General features: G+C 50.4%; 1 protein-coding gene across 25 annotated transcripts in view; it reads left to right on the forward strand.

Moving 5' to 3' along the window:
- The first annotated feature begins 5,971 nt into the window (after positions 1–5,971).
- DYSF (dysferlin) overlaps positions 5,972–19,100 on the forward strand; it is a 225,478-nt gene continuing 212,349 nt past the window's right edge. For 7 of the 25 annotated variants that reach the window (XM_047851377.1, XM_047851373.1, XM_047851382.1 and 4 more), the window contains exon 1: positions 15,858–16,105. In XM_047851377.1, coding sequence (XP_047707333.1) covers positions 16,015–16,105 — 91 coding nt within the window. In that variant the 5' untranslated portion in view covers positions 15,858–16,014. Of the gene's footprint in view, positions 6,414–15,852; positions 16,106–19,100 lie in introns of those variants that run through there. The other 18 variants (XM_047851367.1, XM_047851368.1, XM_047851372.1 and 15 more) reach the window with 7 other exon arrangements.

Consider the following 19,100-nt stretch of genomic DNA (forward strand, 5'->3'; position numbering starts at 1 on the left):
GCACATATAATATATGCAAAGCACTGTATTAGAATTCTCCAGAGAAAGAGCCAATATTAATATATAAAGAGATTTATTATGAGGAATTGGCTCTTATGATTATGGAGGCTGAGAAGTCCCATCATCTACTGTCTGTAAGCTGGAGGCTCGCTCAGAAAAGCCAATGGTGTAGTAACTGTCCCAACCCAAAGGCCAGAGAACTAAAGGAGTCAATAGTGTAAGTCCCAGACCAAGTCCAAAGGCCAGAGAACCAGGAAGGCGATGCCTGAGGACAGGAGAAGATGAATGTCTCGTGCAAATTGCTTTGCCTTTTTTTGGTCTATTCGGTCTATTCAGGCCCTCAATGGATTGGATGATGTCCCCCCAAGATGGTGGGGATGATCTTTACTCAGTCTACTGATTCAAATGCTAAATAATAATAATAATAATAGTAATAATAATAATAATAATAATAATGTTTTACCAGCTATCTGGGCATCCCCCAGCCCAGTCAAACTGACACATAAAGTTAACCATCACAAGCATTTATCCAATGAGGCAGACATTCTTATAGATAAGGAAACCAAGCCTCAGGAAGTAAGGTAACTTGCTGAAGACCCATCAACTAGTACGTAAAGAGAGCTAAGATTTGAATCCAGGTAGTCTGACTCCAGAGTCATCCTTTTACACTGCTGCCATTGTTCTTTTCCTGTCCTACTGGTTTTACAGTTTTTAGCTGAATATTATCTCCCTCACCTTCTCCCTCTTCTTCCCAATGCTCTCTTTTTTCCACTTAAAGCCAGTCTCCAAACATAATCTTTTCAGTGCTTGTGAAACGTACTCCATCTGGATTCAAGAATGCATTCATCTGGTATGTTAGGTTGTGATCCAAAGAGCCAAAGCCTTTTCTTTGATACTACCCAGGTCAGTGGTTCCTGGTCTTTGGTCTGCAAAAGAATAACTGGGGAGCTTTTAAAAGTCAGAATCCTGGGCCATTTGCAGAGATTTTGACTCAATAGATGTAGGAGTGCAGAGGGACCCAGGTATCTCCACTTTTTACAAGAAGATTCTGATACAGGGGACCTTCAGATTGACCACACTTGAAACATCGACATGTCAGATACTCACTTCTCATGGTATCCTTTCTTTCTCTAAAGTCCTACCCTTCAGCCAAGGAGGAAACACTGAAACTGCTACCAGTTTGTTGCCCTCTTAACTTCTGGAAATGTTCTTTAGGCATTGTGGTGATATCTTCCCATGATTCAACAGGAATTTTAGGGTATGGAGCGTCAGAAAGCTCCCTGGCCAATCTCTTCCCCCAGACACACAGCAGGGACCCCCTCACACTTGCTCCCCCTCATCTGCATCAGCTCTGCTGGTGCCCTTATTCTGCATCTTAGCAGGGAACCATTCATCACCAAGACCTGAGTCTCCCCCCTGCTGGGGCCTGCAGTAGGTTTCTTCTCATTTGCTAATATTGGTACGTAGTGGGATGTTGTAGCCTCTTTTACAAGGTGAGATTACCTCACTTCAGAAAAAGTTTAGGGGCGCCTGGGTAGCTCAGTCAGTTAAGCTCATGCTATCAGTGTGGGATTCTCTCTCTGTCCCTCTCTCTCTGCCCTTACCCCACTTGCTCTCTCTCAATAAATAAATAAACTTTAAAAATTTAATAACAACTAAAACCTTTTAAAAAAAGTTTAATTCCTAGTCTGTCCCATACCCCATCTTTTTCCTCAGAAACTCTGTCTCACTCTCCCTTACTCCTTCCCTCCCTCTCTCCGTGTGTGTGTGTGTGTGTGTGTGTGTGTGTGTGTGTGTGTTTAGGCTTTCTTTCATCCAATCTAGAGACTCCTCACCCTCTGAAATAAAGTTAAAAGGAGGGCTGTGCACACCAGTGGACCCACTTACATGGGCCCAGAGCTGTGTTCTATGCACTTCAGCAGACAAGCTGCTCTCCACTCCCTGCTTAAAGGGAGGGCTTTCAGGGAGGAATTTCAGACCAGAGGAATCTGACCATCCATTCTGAACACTCCTTTCCCTTGTACCAGCAGCCATTCCTGAACGGATAATAATAGTTTCTATTTATCAAGTGCTTACTAAGTATTTATTATGGTAGATTCTCAGAAAGGCCCCTTTCATGGGAAATTGAAGCCCTCTGAAACTACCATGAGTTTTTTTTCTCAGGGGAAACATAAGATGACTGAAGTGTGACCAAGGTTTGTGGTTCTCAGGAAGCTTTGCCAAGATATGTATGGCAGAGAACATAGAAATCATGTACGTTTTCCAAATTACCTCTTTCGCTAAAAATCTGCTGGTTTTTTTCTTTCTTTTTTCTACTGGGAAATAATATAAAACTTGCTCCTTGATTTCGCAGTGAGGTTGGAGAGTTGACCTTCCTTTTCTGCCCCAAAACAATAAGCAGTAAAACGTTCTGAATGCCTGCTCTTTTCAACAATGGTCTGATTGCATTGTCAGAGGCTTGGTGTATTAGTTTCCTGTGGCTGCTCTTAACCAATTGTCACAACTGTGGTAGTTACAACAACAAATTTATTCTTTCACAATTCTGGAGGCCAGAAGTCCAAGATCAAGGTGTCTTTTTTTTTTCCAAATTTCTCCACTTTTCCATGCATGTGGTTCCTCTGAGCCTCCAGTTTTATTCAGTTCAGCTCCAGCCACACATAGAGGCTAGCATCCCTCAGTCTCAATTCCAAATTGTTGAAAAGAGAGCAGCAGATTGGTTCAGTGTTGAATCTTGAATTGGGTCTCTTTCCCTTTGCCAGGGGGTGGTCTCAAAGAATGTAGTTCTTTGAAATACAGAAGACACCCCAAACATATCCTACACATTGAGGAATAAAGTTGAGGTGCATTCTTACTAACCATTTATTTCTGTACAGAATGTCCTGTGGATAACAGGTTTGAAGAGAGTGGAGCCTGGCTGGCTTGGTCAGTAGAGCATGCAACTTTGATCTCTGGGTCATGAGTGTGAGCTCCATGTTGTGGGGAGAGTTTACTTAAAAAGTTTGAAGAGAACCTGCTGCATGAATAAATAATGTAGAGAAGTTGCAAGGGGATGGGTGTTTAACAGATAAAGAAAACTGGTTCTGGTCAAATCACTTTAGTCACACCACATTTGCAAGCAGCTAGGTGCTTCTGAGATCCAATTTTAGTTCTGCCTTAGAGCAGGTTCGTGTTACTTTATACATCTGAACAGAGCCAAACTGTACTTCTTTAAAAATAGATCTTAATTTGGGCTTTCCTTGTATCAACAGGGCCTCTTGCCTTCTTCCCAATGAAATTAAAGTTTACCCCCTACCTTGTACCCTTCTCTAAAACTTGAATCTGGCCAATTCCTGCCACATACAGGCACCCTATAAATGTTGGCTAAGTGAATGAATGAATGAGTCAATTACTTCATCCAAGCCAAAGTTTTTTTGTCCAGCAACATATAATGGCCAAGGTTAGCAGCAAGAAACCTGATCTACTCATACACTTGCTCTGCAGAACGTCCCTCCCACTTCCTCCCAGCTTTGCTCTACTTCCTTCCAACCCACTCTCAGTACCTTGGGTCACCATCCCTCTGGTGGAGCTTCTAACTGATCTCTTTGCCTTCAGTCTGGCGCCTTGCACTTCATTCTTCAAAAAGCAACCAGAGGGAGCATTTGAAAAGTAAATTAGATCCTGTCATTCCTCTGGACTACCTCAGGTCCTGTGTGGTTCTCTCAGCCTCACCTCCTCCACACCTCCACACCCCCTACGCCCAGCCTGCTCTCCAGTCACGGTGGTCTTTCCCAGGCCCTCCCCAGAGCCTTGACCCAGAGCATTCTCTTACTGCTCTCTAGAACACCCTTTTTCTCTGCCGCAACCTCAGTCTTGCCCAATGAACTCCTAACTGGCCTTCACATCTCATCTCAGATACCTCTCATTGTTCCTAGGATACACGAGGGCCGCCATTTTCTGTCCTTTTTTGCTTTTACAGATTTGCACTGGTATATGATTGGCTTGATTATTTCATTAAGTGTCAGTTTCCTCCACTGAAGTGTATACTCCTTGAAATCAGAGACTATATTAGTTTCCTCAAACTACCATAACAATATACAGCAGACTGGGTGACTTAATAGCAATTTATTTTCTCACAGTTCTGGGAGCTAGAAATCCAAAATCCAGTTATTGGTTAGCAAATTTGATTTCTTCTGAAACCTTTTTCCTTGGCTTTGAGAGCCACCTTCTCACTGTATCCTCACATGGTCTTTCCTCTGTGTGTATGCATCCCTGGTGTCTCCATTCCAAATTTTCTCTTATAAGAACACTTGTTGAGGGCACCTGGGTGGCTCAGTCAGTTAAGCGTCTGATTTCGGCTAAGGTCGTGATCTCGCGGTTCGTGAGTTGGAGCCCCACGTTGGGCTCTGCTGACAGCTCAGCCTGCTTCATATTCTGGGTCTCCTTCTCTCTCTGCCCCTCTCCTGCTCATGCTCTCTCTCACTCTCTCTCTCAAAAATAAACATTAAAAAAAAAAAAGAACACTTGTTGCATTGGATTAGAGCACACAGATTTGTTTTAACTTAATCACCTCTGTAAAGGCCCTATCTCTAAACACAGTCACATTCCTAACTGGGGGGTTACGGCATATGGATTAACATATAGATTTTCAACTTATGGATTTGGCGGGGGGGGGGGGGGGGGGGGGGGCGGGGAGGACAATTCAGCCCATAACAGGCACCATGCCACTTCTGCTCATCATTGTGTCTCCATCACCCAGGACAGTCCTGGCATGTTGTAAGACTTGATACACGCCTGTTAAATGAATGATTGAATTTCAACCCCCATTTCCCCCTCCTCCCCAACCACATAGTGTGCTAGAGGCAAAGAAAAGAAGAGACACAGGTTGCTGCAGGAAATGTTTGCTGTCCTGATCCTAAAATTACAGACCTTTCAGGGAGGGTTGCTCCCACTCTTACCACCCGTGGGGCAAAAAGCCCCAGCAATCTGTTCCTGCCCTGGGTGTGTGTGCTACCCCCATGGGTTGCTGGGAGAGAAGTTTTGCTGACAGGTGCACACCCATCAGAGTGGCCCTCTTTAGAAGGTGAGTCACCCAACTGCTGGGAATGTGGATCTACACAGCTCCCAGAAAGCAGTTTAGCAATAGGTACTAGGACCTAAAAAAAAAAGTATGTCCTGTAACCTTATCATTCCAAAGCTGAAAATCCAATCTAAGGAACTAGCACAAGGGGCTCAAGATGGGGTTATATCCTAGTTTTTATACAAAAAAAAAGTATTTCTCACTGTTACGATAGTGATGTATAACAATGGGAAAGTTTTGTAAATCTAGTCCATTCATATGATACAAAAGTATGTAGCTATTGAAAAAATTGTCTATGAAAAATGAATAATGATGCAAGAAAATGTTACCTGAAAAAGCAGTGCACAGAACTGCATATACATTGATCTCAGAAATATAATAAATTCTCTAATTTACACACACACACACACACACACACACACACACACACACTCAAGAGGGAAAAGCCTGGATTGGTAAATCTCCAAATGTTAATACTATTTTTTTCAGACTCAGAGATTTCTTTCTTTTATGCTTTTGTGTTAAAGGTACCAGATGTTGCTTTTATAGCCAGAAAGTGGGGGGCGGGGGGGAGGGGGAGGGGGAGGTAAGCAAGAGTTTTTAAGGCAGCTAGACCAGGTCGGTCAATGAAATTCCTCAGCTCCTGGCTTCTCAGGAAAGCGCAGTCCCTGCGCCTGTTCCCCAACTGGTCCTCAGAGCGGCCCGCTGACTCCGACCGACCGGGAGTGCTCAAATCCCCGCGTCGGGAGGAGGCGACAGACTTGGCGAGGAGCGAGGCCGGGGGTGGAAGGTCGGGGGAGGGGCAGAGCCTTTCTCCCATTTGGAGCGAGATCTGGACTGCGCCGGGCGTCCTGAGCCCTGGGCCAGCCCTCCGCCATCGCGGCCGCCGCCCAGTCCGCTCTTCCCCAGCCAGGTGCAAAATGCCTTGTCATTGGGAGAGTCTGCGGCCGGAGCATTGAATTACAGCTCGGCCGAGCCGGGTAGGGCGGCGGGGGTGGAAGATGAGCAGAAGCCCCAGTTCTCAGAGCGCCTGCTGACAAGCTGGTAAGCAGAGGGTGCGAGGACCGCGTGTAGCCCACTGGAGCAGCCCGGGGCTGGCCTGTTCCTCTTTAAGAGCAGAAGATCTGAGCCGGCAGCCAGCGATCCCAAACGGCCTCCCTCCTCCAGCCTTCTCCAGTGAGGAGACCCACGAGCTGCGCCTAGATCCTCCACGACCTTCTCCAGCCCTCTCCGCGCCCTGGGCGCACGGGGCCCTTTCTCGCGCCAGTCATGCTGAGAGTCTTCATCCTCTACGCCGAGAACGTCCACACCCCAGACACCGATATCAGCGATGCCTACTGCTCAGCGGTGTTTGCAGGTAGGAGGGGCCTGCATCCCCGCCGGGCGGAGGGATGGGGGGGGGGGGGTCAGAAAGGGGACGCCTCAGACCTCCACCCAGAGGGCACGGGGATGGGAGAGAAGAGACTCCACGCCCCAGCCAGACTGACTTTGAGTGTTGGAAAGACACACATCCTCAGAAAGGGGCGACCCAGAGGGAAACTGAGGCAATGAATGAGGTGATTGAACAGCGCTTCTCTGGAACCTGGAAGCTGAACCCAGGTTGGGGCTAAAGTGGGCCTGGAAGTTGGGGCCAGCACCTCTCCTCTCACTCTTCTGGGTCTCTTAGCAGAGGTCTCCCCGCACTGTACTGCGGGGATCTCCTCCTCTCCACCGAAGGCTGGGTCCCAGGCCTATTTATAGCCCTGCTGTCTTCCCGGGGCCTGGGCCTGGCTGCTCTCCGAGGCCTCAGCTCTCTATCACAGGCTGGGCTGGCAGGCAGGCGGCCACTGGGGGCAGAGGCAGCGCTCTCCTGTCCAGGGATCCTACTCTGGCTTTCCGCACAGGATGGGAGAAATTTAGCAGCTGGCAGGGCTGACACCAGCACCAGCCTCTAGGAACTTTCTCCCTTCTCCCCTCCCCTCCCACCAGACTGGAGCTTGTTGGGGAGTGGTATCTGGGGAGTGGTATCTTCATCATCCTTGAACAGAGGAGCCTACTCCCCTATCAGATTGGGACCTCCCACAGTAAAGTCTTCCCATGGTCATGACTGAACTTTTTCTCCAGGAAGTGAGGACCAGGCCCAATCTGCTTCCTGGGACTACCCTCACAGTCAAGCCAGAGCTGTGGTCTACCCCGCTGGGTTTTTAGGTTTAGAGCCAATTGGGGGGCGGGGGGGGGGGGAGGAGGACCGGAGCCAAGGGTATGAGAGTCCAGCCCCCAGCCCCAACCCAGTGGGTTTGTTCTCAGTCTCTATTACTTGTCACTTCCCTTCTCTCCAGAGACCTGGCTTCATCTCAGGCCCTCAGAAATCATAACATCCAACAGACCTCCCTTTTCAGTTTCGTGAGTTCCTGGATATACCTGTTTGTTCCCAGACGCCCGATGCCTATGTACATATGTGTTCTGAGACACATGTACACCCAGGACTGCATATGACATCTGTGATGTTCCAAGGGGTAGAGGTTCAGAGAAAGAAGGCGTGTGTCTACCACAGCACACAAAGACATGTCAGAACAGGTGCATGTGCACACACACTCCTGGATGTGAAATTTGGGGCTTCTCAAGGAGGAGTCATTGAATGAGCCTGTGACCTGGGAAGCAGCCTGAGCCAAGAGGAGGGATAGAAGGGGAGTGGGAGGTGACACTACAGCTGTTTTTTTTGCTAACGTGTTGTTTTGACCTGTTCTCCACCAGTTTCCCACAGTTTTCTCCGGAAATGAAATTTATCCAGGTGTTTCCAGGGGAAAGACAAAGGCACAAATGGGGGGCCTCCACACTTCCTCTGCATCCTCAGCACTGGGCATGTCAGGCCAGGCCAGCAGCCTCACGAAGGGCCCAGGGCTCCTAGTTGCTCAGCTGCAGGGAGCATCATACCCACCGTGAATATCCCCCTAGCTGAGGGGAAGGAGGGTACTGTCATCTTGGAGGGAGGGGGAAACCCTGTGCTTGAATAGCTGCCTCTTGCTCCAGTGCCCTAGGCCCCATCACAGTGCCCTAGGCCAAGGGCTGAACAAGCTTTGCAAATGGCACCCTCTAGAGCTGTCCAATGCATAAAAGAACCTCAAGGGGGGCCACCATGGAGCCCTGCCTGTGTTCTCAAGGGTCTTGTCTCCTCTGGTGTCCATTCAGCCTGAACCAGATTTTTCTTCCCTGATCACAACCTCTCCCACCCTCCCCCACCCCTAATACACACACACACACACACACACACACACACATACATACTTGTCTCATAATTCATGGTTCCCCTACCCATGCCAGGCCCTGAACCCTAGTAGGAGAAAGGAAAGAATGAATAATGTATGGGGAAGCACTTTCTAACCCCTGAAGTGCTTTACCCACAGGAGTACTGCTGGTGTGGCTCCTCTCCTGTCATTATTTCAACCCCAAGGGCTGTCTGTGGGGACATCTTCCCCATCCCGCATCCGTCATTCTCCCTTGGTGTCCCTGACTCGCCCCTCCCCCCACCTGCGTGATGTCAGTCTGCAGCTTTGCCCTTTGCCTGCTGCCTGGCTCCCCTGGGTGGTCTCCCCTTCCCTGGGAGAAAGGAAGTAGGCTGTCTGTGCTGACAGTGAGTGCCCCCAGAGGGGGCTGGTGAGCCCACACTCCCAGTCACCGGGAATGCAGTCCCTCCCTCCCCCAGCCCTGGACACATTCCACCTCCTGCACTGTCCCTGCTCTTAACCCAAGTCCAAATTTGGCCTCCCTGCCGCATTCAGGCCTGTTCACCCTCCTTCTCCCAGCCAGAGCCAAGTTGGCGAATGATTACACAGAAGGCCCCAGTCTCAGGGACACACTATCACTACTCAGAGCCAAACACCCTTCTGGGGAGTAGTTCCTCACCAGTTAGCCAGACCCTTTAGGTGTTGGGCCCATAAAGCTCCTCCTTTGGCTACCTGATTATAATATCCCATAATGACACCTCCTCTGTGCACACATAAATTCATGTCATGCTCACAGCAGCTTTGTGAGGCCAAAAGGCGGGGATATTTTTCCTCTTTAGAGATGAACAAATAGGCCCAGAGAAGTGCAAGGGCCTGGCCAAGGTCATACAGGGGCTAAAGCACCTCCCATCATCACCCCCACCCCCCTCTTCACCGCCCTCTGTTGTTCTCAGCATCCATGGCTCATGAATAAGCATACCATGTGCTGCCCACACCCAGGCACCATGAGCCTGAGCCAGCACGGGTGGGGTGGGGGGGGGGTGCTGGGGGTACCTGGCATGGGGCTGAGTCAAAGTAGGGGGCAGTGCAAGGCTGCAGGGCACACAATATAAGACAAATGACTAACAGATGGAGGATTCTGGTTTTGAAAATGTACATTCATCACAAGGAGAGAGAATGGGCATTCATTTAAGTACAAACAATGTACCGTTTTCAGCTGCTGTTTCTTTAAAACCCCATAACAATCCTTTGAAAGAGACATATTTAGGGACGCCTGGGTGGCTCAGCTTTTGACTCAGTCAAAGCATTTGACTTTGGCTCAGATCATGATCTTGGTTCTTGAGTTCAGGCCCAGCATTGGGCTCTCTGCTGTTGGCACAGAGCCCACTTCAGATCCTTTGTCTCTCTCTTTCTCTCTCCCCTGCTTGCGCTCTGTCACTCTCAAAAAAATAATCTTTGAAAGAGATGTATTTAACTGATACCAAGCTTAGTAAATGCTAGGCACTGTTCTAAATAAAACTCATTAACCGTGAGCTACATCATGTTCCAGCTATAATTTGTACCAGGCACTTGTATGTAAACACTTAACCCTCCTAGCAACCATATATAATAGCAACTATCACCCCCATTTTACAGATGAGAAAATTGGCACAAAGAGGTTACGTTATACACTGGTAAGTAGTGGAGTTGGGAACTGAGCTCATGCAATCTGGCTCCAGCGCTCCATCTTTCACCGCTTCACGATTTCCTTTGGATCATAATTTACCTTTGATTTTCAAGAGACAAGCAGTAAAAGGTGGAGGGGCAGGATTTGAACCCAGGTCTGCTCACACCCTGGAGTCCAGTCTCTTTGACACAGTCTCTTGGCACTCAATGCATACTAGCTATTATTACTAGTATTATATATGATTATATATATATTTATTTATTATAATTATTATAGTTAACATGCATTGTACATATACAAGGAAATCACTTCACACATCCAAAAAGACTGTCACTATCTTTTTTGCCCGGTCATTCCTATCATCAGCTGCATCACACTGGGCACAAGGGGCTCAGTGGTGAGTGGCCATCCCCTCTGCCTCAAGGGACCTTGGTCCTATCTCCTCTGGCTGCCCACTCTGGAGCAGCCCCTTCTGAGCTGAAGGCATTTGTCCACCTGCCTGATGTCTGGCCACGGCCATCACCGTGGTGGTAGGTCTTTCTTGGGACAAATATTCCTCTGGTGACCCTTCAAGCCTACAAACCTTCTCGGTGCCTCTCCCCAGGTCAAAGTCATGCTCAATCTCAGCTATCTGTATGCTGATCTCTTTCCAAATTGCTTCATTAGAATGAAATGTTAGCCAGTAGAGTGCTAACATCTACTATAACCTACTGTGTGCCAGTCATTGTGCCGGAAAGGCTATCGTTCAGTTTGAATCCTCCCAACAGCTCTGTGAAGTATCATTCTCTCGATTTCACAGAAGTGGAAGCAGACTCTCAAAGATCAAGTCACATGCCTCGGGTCACATAGCTAGAAAAGGGTGGACTGGGATGGAGGCCCAGGACCATCTGATTGTTCCCACTACAAGATGGTTCTGCCCGGGAAGTCACATGATCATGGCCATGGCCAGAGTCACTGCTGCCTGTACATTCTACACCCTTGGTGGATACACAGGTGCCCTTTCAGTCCCAGCTTTGGATTGGGCTATCAATGGAGCACGTATCCTTCAGTGAATGTGAGGGGAGAGGGCAGAAGGATGCCTTGGACCGTCCATACTCTTGGAAGTTCTTGGACCTTGACACATGTGCCCTGAAGGAATCCTGTAAATTCATAGGCAGAGTCTTCATCTCAAGGTTGGTATCATTGAGCAGAGGGGCAAGGTGTGTTTGCTTCTTGGTCACCCCACGTCAGGCCTTGGTAAAAAGAGAGACCTGAGCCAGAAGATACCAGTCGGCCCAACTCCAGCAACAAGAAGAATCTCAGTTAGAAGTACCTCTTCTTCGACTGACAGGGAGGTAGGACCCCTAATAGGTGACAGAAGAGGGCAGGGACCAAAAACTCACATGCCTAGGGGAGCCTGGGAGGTGGTGTAACTAAGATGAGGTCAGAAGGAAAAGCAAATGCGCGTTGGGTAAGTGGTGGCAAGTGGAGTGAGCTGAGAGTGCACGGCTCACTGCACAGGTGCCAGATAGGCACTGTCAGGCAGAGAATTTGGGTCCGTGTGCCAGCTTCTCTGGTTTTTCAAGAGAAGCTATAAATTCGGATTTGTAGGAGAAACCTCCTGATGTTTAATTAAGCTATTATTTTGTTGTAAAACATTGTGTTGCTCAAAGACAATAGGTCTGTAGGCCGAATGCACCCCCAGGGGACACCAATGACAGTGTGTGAAGCACGGTGTTTCATTCAATCTTGGAGACCTTAGTCCTGGGCTCTTGGGATAACAGACAGCCAGTCTCCTCTCTCTTGGGATTATCAGTCAGCACCTATCTGTGAATACACCGATGGGGCAATGGGGCAAATCGAGGAGAACTCTAGTCCCTTCCTCCTCATCTCTATCAGCCCTGAAATGTTGTTGCAGTTAACGTGACATCTTAAGTAAAGTCCGGGCTTGCTATGCAGACTCAGCTTCAAAACATGTCCCCTCACCACCTTCCTACCTCTCAGTGGCTCCTAAGCTGGCCCTACCACCTTCACAGAGGTACTGGGGTAGTCTGGGGTGCTGAGGAGCTGTCCCGTACCTGAGCTTCAGGTGGGGTGCAAACCTGGCTATTAGTGAGCCCTAACTAATGGTGGTGTGAACACGATAGTCTCTCTCACTTACCTCCTAGTTGATGTTTAGGCAGTTCTGGCCAGTAAGGTGCTGACCCACAGGGCTGTCTAGCACCAGATCCTCCTGTCTTGTTGCTCTGCTATTCCCGGGGGTCCCCTTGACAACATGGTTGGTGACTTCACCATCACAACCTGTATCACAGCACAGGCAGGCGTGCCTCTTCCCTATAAGGATACAATCAGACAGTTTGTACATTCTGCTCATACCCTGCTGGCCATCACTTGGTTTCATGGCCATATCTAGTTGTGAGGCCGTATCTAGTTTCTATTTGGGTGGCCATGTGTCCAGGTAAAACTGTGCAACATTTCTGTAGAAGAAGGGGAGAACATATAGAAAGGCGACAAGTTGAGGGCCCAGCTGGCTGTCCATGAGAACTGCATTCCTGATACAAGTCCCTTTGGGAGGAAGCCCCCTTTAGGACGAGGCTGCACTATGATGTCTCCAAAGGAACAGTCAGTTATCTCATCAGGAAGCAGTGAACAGCAGCCAGGCTGGGAAGCTGGAGGTTGGAATGGGAAAGGGGCCTCAGGAAGTGTCCGGGGCTCAGGCCACCAGCTGCTGCTTTTCTGGTTTACAGAACAGACGTGTGGAGCCCCTGTTGCTGGGACACAAGCCAAATGTTTGTATGTACGAGTCCTTTGGAATATTCCTCTGGAAATATCAGATATGCCCCCTACAGATTTCCTGTGCTACCTCTGATGGATTCAAGCAGGAGGAGGTGGCGGGGTGTGGAGAGCTGGGGGAAAGGAACACAGCCTGGAATCACTGGGACAGTAAAAAATATCCCAAATCATTATATCCAAAACTCCCCCAGGGGGCAGTACTGCCCTCTTTGAGAACCACTGGCTTAATCTCATCATGGGGCGGAAAGGACACTGGGGAACTAAGTCCACTGGCCACTACGCCAAGCGCAGGCCGGCCCTTACTATGCACTGGGAATACCTGGCCGATTGAGATGTCCTTGGTCTCTCCCCTCCTTGACCCCACCATCCAGCTAGACCTCGAGCAGGTAATTACACAGTTATTCCTTATAATTGCAATGAATGCCAAGAATAAAAGTGCGGCTGTCCAGTTGTTTGCCAGAGGGACCCATCCTAGGCCAGGATGTCAGAGACGGCTTCCCCAGGGGCGCAATATGTAAGCTGAGGCCTGAGGATGCATGGAGGTTGCCCTGTAAAGAGAGAGGGGAAGGCGTTCACAAGCAGAGGAGACGGCAGGGCTCCAAGTTGGAAGAGAGCTCAGCACGTTCCCAAACCTGAGAAGCCATAGGAGCTGGGACTCAGAGAGTGAGGGGTGGAGTGGCCTTTCTCAGTGGGTGGAGGTGAGGGATCTGGGCTTCATCCCAAGAGCAAGGGAGGCCTTTGAGGCCTGATCATATCTGTCGTAAGATCACCTGGCCCCAGTGTAGATAATGGACTAGAGGTGACCAGCTGGGAGGCCCCTGCAGTGGCCCAGGCAGGAGAGGGTAGTAGAGAAAATGCCTCAGTGGAGGCATTTGGATACTGTGGGCACATAGATGCTACCAAAGTCATGGGTGTCAGCAAGGAAGATTTAAGCTTCAAGTAAGTGAGATCTTGCCTCAAGTAGGCTTTAATAATTAACAGTCTTAGGGTGACCTTCCCTCGCAATACATGCCCCCTTGGAGGGAACTCCCATCGAGTACTAGGCCCCAGTAGGATCCAGAGACATGGTCGGTTCTGTGCATATACAGCGTACAGCTCCAGAGTCATCTCAGACCCAGGCAGACCATTTTTCTCTCCGGTCTGCTGCCACAGGTGTCTGCTGCATCCTAGAGATGGTAGGCCAATGGGATCCTCAGGCTTCCTTATTCTTAAGAATCAGGGGAGGGAGTTGGGCTTGTCCGTTTCCGGAGTAAAAGCCCATCCCTTCTGGAGAACAACTCAGGACGTATGTCTGGTGCTAAAGCAAGAGCCGTTGCCAGGAGATGGACTCAGGTAGATCAGGATCTACCTGGAGCTGGGCCTGGGGGGTCATACCTGAGCAGCTGCGTTCTGCTAAGAGGGATGAAGGAGGTCTGAATGTTGGAGAGGAAGCAAGTGTCCACCTCATTATGAAGGTAGTGGGGTCACCCAGGGAGAGTGGGAGAGTCCGGAGGAAGTCCCCAGCCAGCTAGAAAAGGTGCAACCTTTAAGGTTGGGGAGAAGACAGCCTCAGACTTGTCACTGAAGGGGTGGGATCCAGTGCCCAAGTGTCCAGCCGGTCTTAGGAGTATAGATGTTTCATTCCTAAAAAATGGGAGAGAAGGTTGGCGCACCTGGGTAGCTCAGTCATTGAGCTTCTGACTCTTGGTTTGGGCTCAGGTCATGATCTCACGGTTGGTGAGTTTGAGCTCAATATCGGGCTCTGCGCTGAGCATGGAGCATGCTTGGGATTCTCTTTCTGTCTCCTTCTGTGCTTCTCCCCCAAGCATGCGCGTGCGCTCTCTCTCTCTCTCTAAAAATCAATAAAATGAAAAACAATTAAAAATGGGAGAGAAGGCAAAGGATTTGGGCACAGATGCTGATGGGGGTTAGGAGCCTGGGAGCCTGGGGGAAGTTCTGTACTCAGTAAATAGGAAGCAAACAGAGTGAGGGTGGCTTGGCGTGTTGTAGGTTTGGGGAGACAGAAGTATGACAGTCCTCTCTGAAGAGACTGTGGAAAGATTGCTTGCTGGGTAGCAGTCAGGGTGCACCTGAGTCAGGAGTCACGGTTATCAAGTGGTGGGGGCAGGTTAGATCTGCGATTCTCCAACATCTTCGGTGCAGGGTGGAGTAAGCAGAGTTGGATTTCACCAGGTTATGGTTTACCCACATGAAAAATGCTGGAGCCTCTAAATAAGAGAGGGGAAAGCGAGTTGAGAGGTTTTGCAGGAGAATGATGACTAGTCACTGAATTTAGGCTAAGGACCAGTGAGGAGGTGGAGGAGGGGCAGTGTCCTGCCCGGTGCTAGGTGCTGCGGTGTAGGGGTGTAGAGATGAGAAGCCGGGGCTCCCGTGGTCGAGAAGTCCACCAGCTGCAAAGGACCTGACAAGCACTCAAGGCTCGCGCTAAACTCAGTTCCTCCCCCCTGTAGGGGGCGAGGGGGCCTGGAGTTTGCCGTCGAGCCGGTGGCAGGGGGACCGAGTGGGCAGCGTGTGGATCGGTGTGCTTCAGGGAACGCAATATAATTTAAACACCTCAGCGCACGGAGACGAGCGACCCCAGACTGCTTGGAGAAGCTGAGGGGCGGGTTCGCGAGGGCTCGGGCCGGTCCGGGAGTGTTTCCAGAACGGCCGCCTGGGCACCGCGGGCGGGTAATTGGTCGGGCGGCGCGAAGCGGGGGGTTCGGGTTGGAGCGTGTCGCCCCGCTGCTCCGCACGCTCGCTGCAACTGGTAGTTTTCCGCAGACTCTCGCGTTCTTGCGGCCGGATGTCCCCTCCTCCCGCCTTCGCTCGTTCCCCAGTCTCCCGGCGTCCTAGGCGTGCGGAGCCTGGCTGGGCGCAGCGGGGTGCTGAGACGCGGCCTCCCGCGAGGTCGGCACTGGTGCGCTCCGGCCCCGGCGGGCAGAGCGCCGGGCTCCAGTCGCCGGCGCCTGGCTCAGCTGTGCGCTCCGCGTCAGCGCCGCTTCCGTTCCCGGCCCGGGGCGGGTATCCGCCGAGGGGGACCAGCGCAGCCACCGGTGCCCATCTGACCCCAGCCCCGCCCCGCCCGCCACCCGCAGGGCGGGCCTGGGCGGGGGCTAGGGCCGGGCGGGGGTGGGACGGTCCGCCCGGCGGGTGTCCTGTGTCCTCCCCGCGGCGTCGGCCGGGCGCGCGGACTTCTTCGCGGAAGCGCAGCGAAGGCGACTGCTCCCCTCTGGAGCGGGCGCCGCGGTGCCGGGCTCTCGCTCGCTGGTGCCCGGGCCCCCTGCTCCCGCTCCCGTCCTGCCCGCGTGCCTCTGCGCGCCCGGGGCGGCCCAACCATGCTGTGCTGCCTGCTGGTGAGGGCCAGCAACCTCCCCAGTGTGAAGAAGGACCGGCGCAGCGACCCGGTCGCCAGCCTGACTTTCCGAGGTGAGAGCCCCTTGGCCGCGGCACCCGCGCGCCCGCGCCGCCGGACCCTCCACGCGCGGCCGCATCTGCGGCCACGGCTCCGGCACTAACCCTAGCCCAGGGCACGGGGACAGAAATCTCAGCCCTGCAGGGAGGGCGAGGAGGATGAACCAGAGCATAATAAATACCATAGTGCTCTGCAGTTTTGGAAAACGGAAAGTGCTATAGTATGTAATAGTTGCCACTTTTCTAAGACCCGTTCCCGGAGGTATGATGCGAGAACCCTTTACCGGGCAGTGAGGCTAAGGGTGAGAAAAGAAAGATGGGTGCAGAACAGAGAGAGGAATCAGGGTCGCTTACAAACTGGGCGTGTAGATGGTGTGCTTTTGAAGTTGTGTCTTTATTTCATTCATTCATTCATTCGCCCGTCTTTATTGAACACTGGCCATATTGAATCCGCCATGCCTCAATTGGGAAGAAAAGGAACAAAATAGGAGCGATATGGCCTTGACGCCAGAATTTTGAGCGGTGTCAAGGATGTTTTTCAGAATTCAAAGAGCCTAAGCATCTACATGAGGTGTTTAGACAAGAGAGGGTCTCTCTCTCTCTCTCTCTCTCTCTGGAGCAACAAAGGACTCCTAACCCCCCTTCTCACCATGTACCCTTAACCCATCCCCTTTAAGGTAGACATTCTCATGGGAGGAGGTGTCTCAAGAGGGGGAAGGAGAAAAGGAAGGATATGTTAAAATGAAGAGAAGGAACAATGGCTGTGAGTCAGGACCCCAGTTCTGCAAAGAAAGATAAATAAGGAGAGGAGAGAGGGTTTCTCTCTTATCAAAAGTAGAGGGAAAAGTGGCTGGTGTTTTCCTGAGATTTGAAAACAGTGAGGGCACCAGGGGGCTTTTTAGCTCTGACCCAGGATCTCCATCCGGACTCCAAGCTCCTCAAACTAATAATGACCATAGATGGCAGACACAATTTGACAAAGTGAGAAATACTCACATTTATTCTTTGTTATGGGACAGTTTACATTTTATCCCTCTTTTGAAAAATGTAAGTAAACACATTTTGGAAAGCTTTGCTCTTTTCATGAGCTGGTGACGTTACTGGATGCCTACTATGAAATGCAACTTCACGACAAGGTCGCTAGCTCATCTGCCTAAGCCATTCCCTTATAGAAATTGTGGGTCCACCTCTGGCTGGAAAAGAAGTTCTGTAAGGGTCTTGAGACCAGGGGCCTAAAGAAGCCTAGGTCTCCTGGATGCTTTGGGATCTGTTCACAGCTCTTTCCCCCTGGTTCTGGAACAGTCTTGTGGTAACTCCCAATCTCTCCATTCTGCAGATAAGGGAATGGAAACCTGGGGAAGCCATGTGTCCAGGTCAGTGGTCATGGCAGGGAGTGCTTGGAGTGGGCAGTGCCCTTGGGTCAGGAAGGTGACCACATCTGTTGAGGCCCCTGTTGGCTGTTGCCCTGGCCCAGGTACCCCATTCAGCGGCTGTCCTCTCAGTATTCATACCCCCCCCCCACCGACCCCTTGTGATGCTTTACTATTTATTTGCATTGATAAACTCCTAGCAGAATGGAAATATAATAGAATGTAACATCTCCAACTGTTCAAAGCCTATTGTTTTTCAAAGCTCTGCTGCAATGCCACCTTCTCCAAGAAGGCACCCAGGCTTCCGCTGGCATTCACGAGTCTCTTCTCTCTGTGTGTACAGCACCTTACTAGGTCTGCTAGAGTGCTCACCCCAGCCAGCCTGTGCCCAGCACTCAGATCAACGCTTAGAATGCTGTGACTGCTTGAGAGCAGCAGCCTGTCCTATTTATCAGGATGCCCAGTGCTGAGCACAAAGCAGTTCTCTGTAGTGTTCGTGTGCTTTCTGGCCCAGGCTCTGACCATCCTTCAGATGTGCCTGAAGCCTCATGCAGTCTGGCCCAGTGGTCCTCATACTTGCTGTGCCTGAGAATCCTCTGGATTCTGATCCAGCAAGGTCCAAGAGGTCTGAGACTCAGCGCTTAACATCTACTTGATGCAGAACATTTTGGAACCACACTTTAAGAGAAATTGATGTGAGATGTGGTGAAATCTGAAATTAATGTCATTCCCTCCCCCACTCCCACCCCAGGGGCTATTCATACTGCAGTCCATGGCTGAGTTGACACTTAGGGGGAGAAGCCATTAGAATCAGACCCAGAATTTACAGATCATTTAGGCTGGGGTGCTCTACCCTGGCTGCACAACAGAACACATGGAGAGCTTTAAAAAAGACCGCTACCAACCTCCTTATCCCCTCTTCGCTTGAATCTCTGGAGGAGGGGCCCAGATATAGATGTTTCTAAAAATTCTCCAACGTTTCAGATGTGCAGTTAGTGGGGTGAGAAGCCTAGAGCCTGATCCCCTCATGGCACAGAGGGCACTGTGGCCTGCTTGCAGAGAAACCAGCCTGCACTGGTTGCTTGGCTCCCACTTGCAGCCCCAAATGCATGGACCTGGCCGGCCCCACTTTCCCCGCAGTTGTTCCCAGGGCATTCCAGGCTCGGATGTAATTTCAGGACCTACCTCCCGAAATAGACCATGAGCTCTGGGAGGCTGGACTCTGAGGCCACTTTCTGGGTCCTCTCTCATGGGTTCTCCCTCTCTCATGGGTTCAGGGTGGAGGTTATTAATGAATACTTATCATTCCTTTGTTCTGTACTAATTAACTAATTAGTTAACTAAAACTACCATGGGTACCTGGGCTGTGGCAGATAGGTTTGACAGATTATCTGCATGAATGAACGGCTTCATTTCCTATAGCATTTGATGATCTGTGCCTCTCTTCTGTTCTGCCCATTTTCCACTGGCTAATGTGATTATTTATGCCTCTTCATTCATGCACTTAGTTCACCGAACAAATATTTATTGAGCACCTAGTATGTGCTGGTGCTAATCAAGGTGCTGGGACACAGCCAAAAGCAAAACCAGATCCCTCTTCCCTTGGAGCTCAGACATGTTATTTCCTTGAGGGTGTGCTC

This window comes from Prionailurus viverrinus, chromosome A3 (genome assembly GCF_022837055.1).
Source record: "Prionailurus viverrinus isolate Anna chromosome A3, UM_Priviv_1.0, whole genome shotgun sequence".
In the NCBI taxonomy this organism is placed as follows: Eukaryota; Metazoa; Chordata; class Mammalia; order Carnivora; family Felidae; genus Prionailurus; species Prionailurus viverrinus.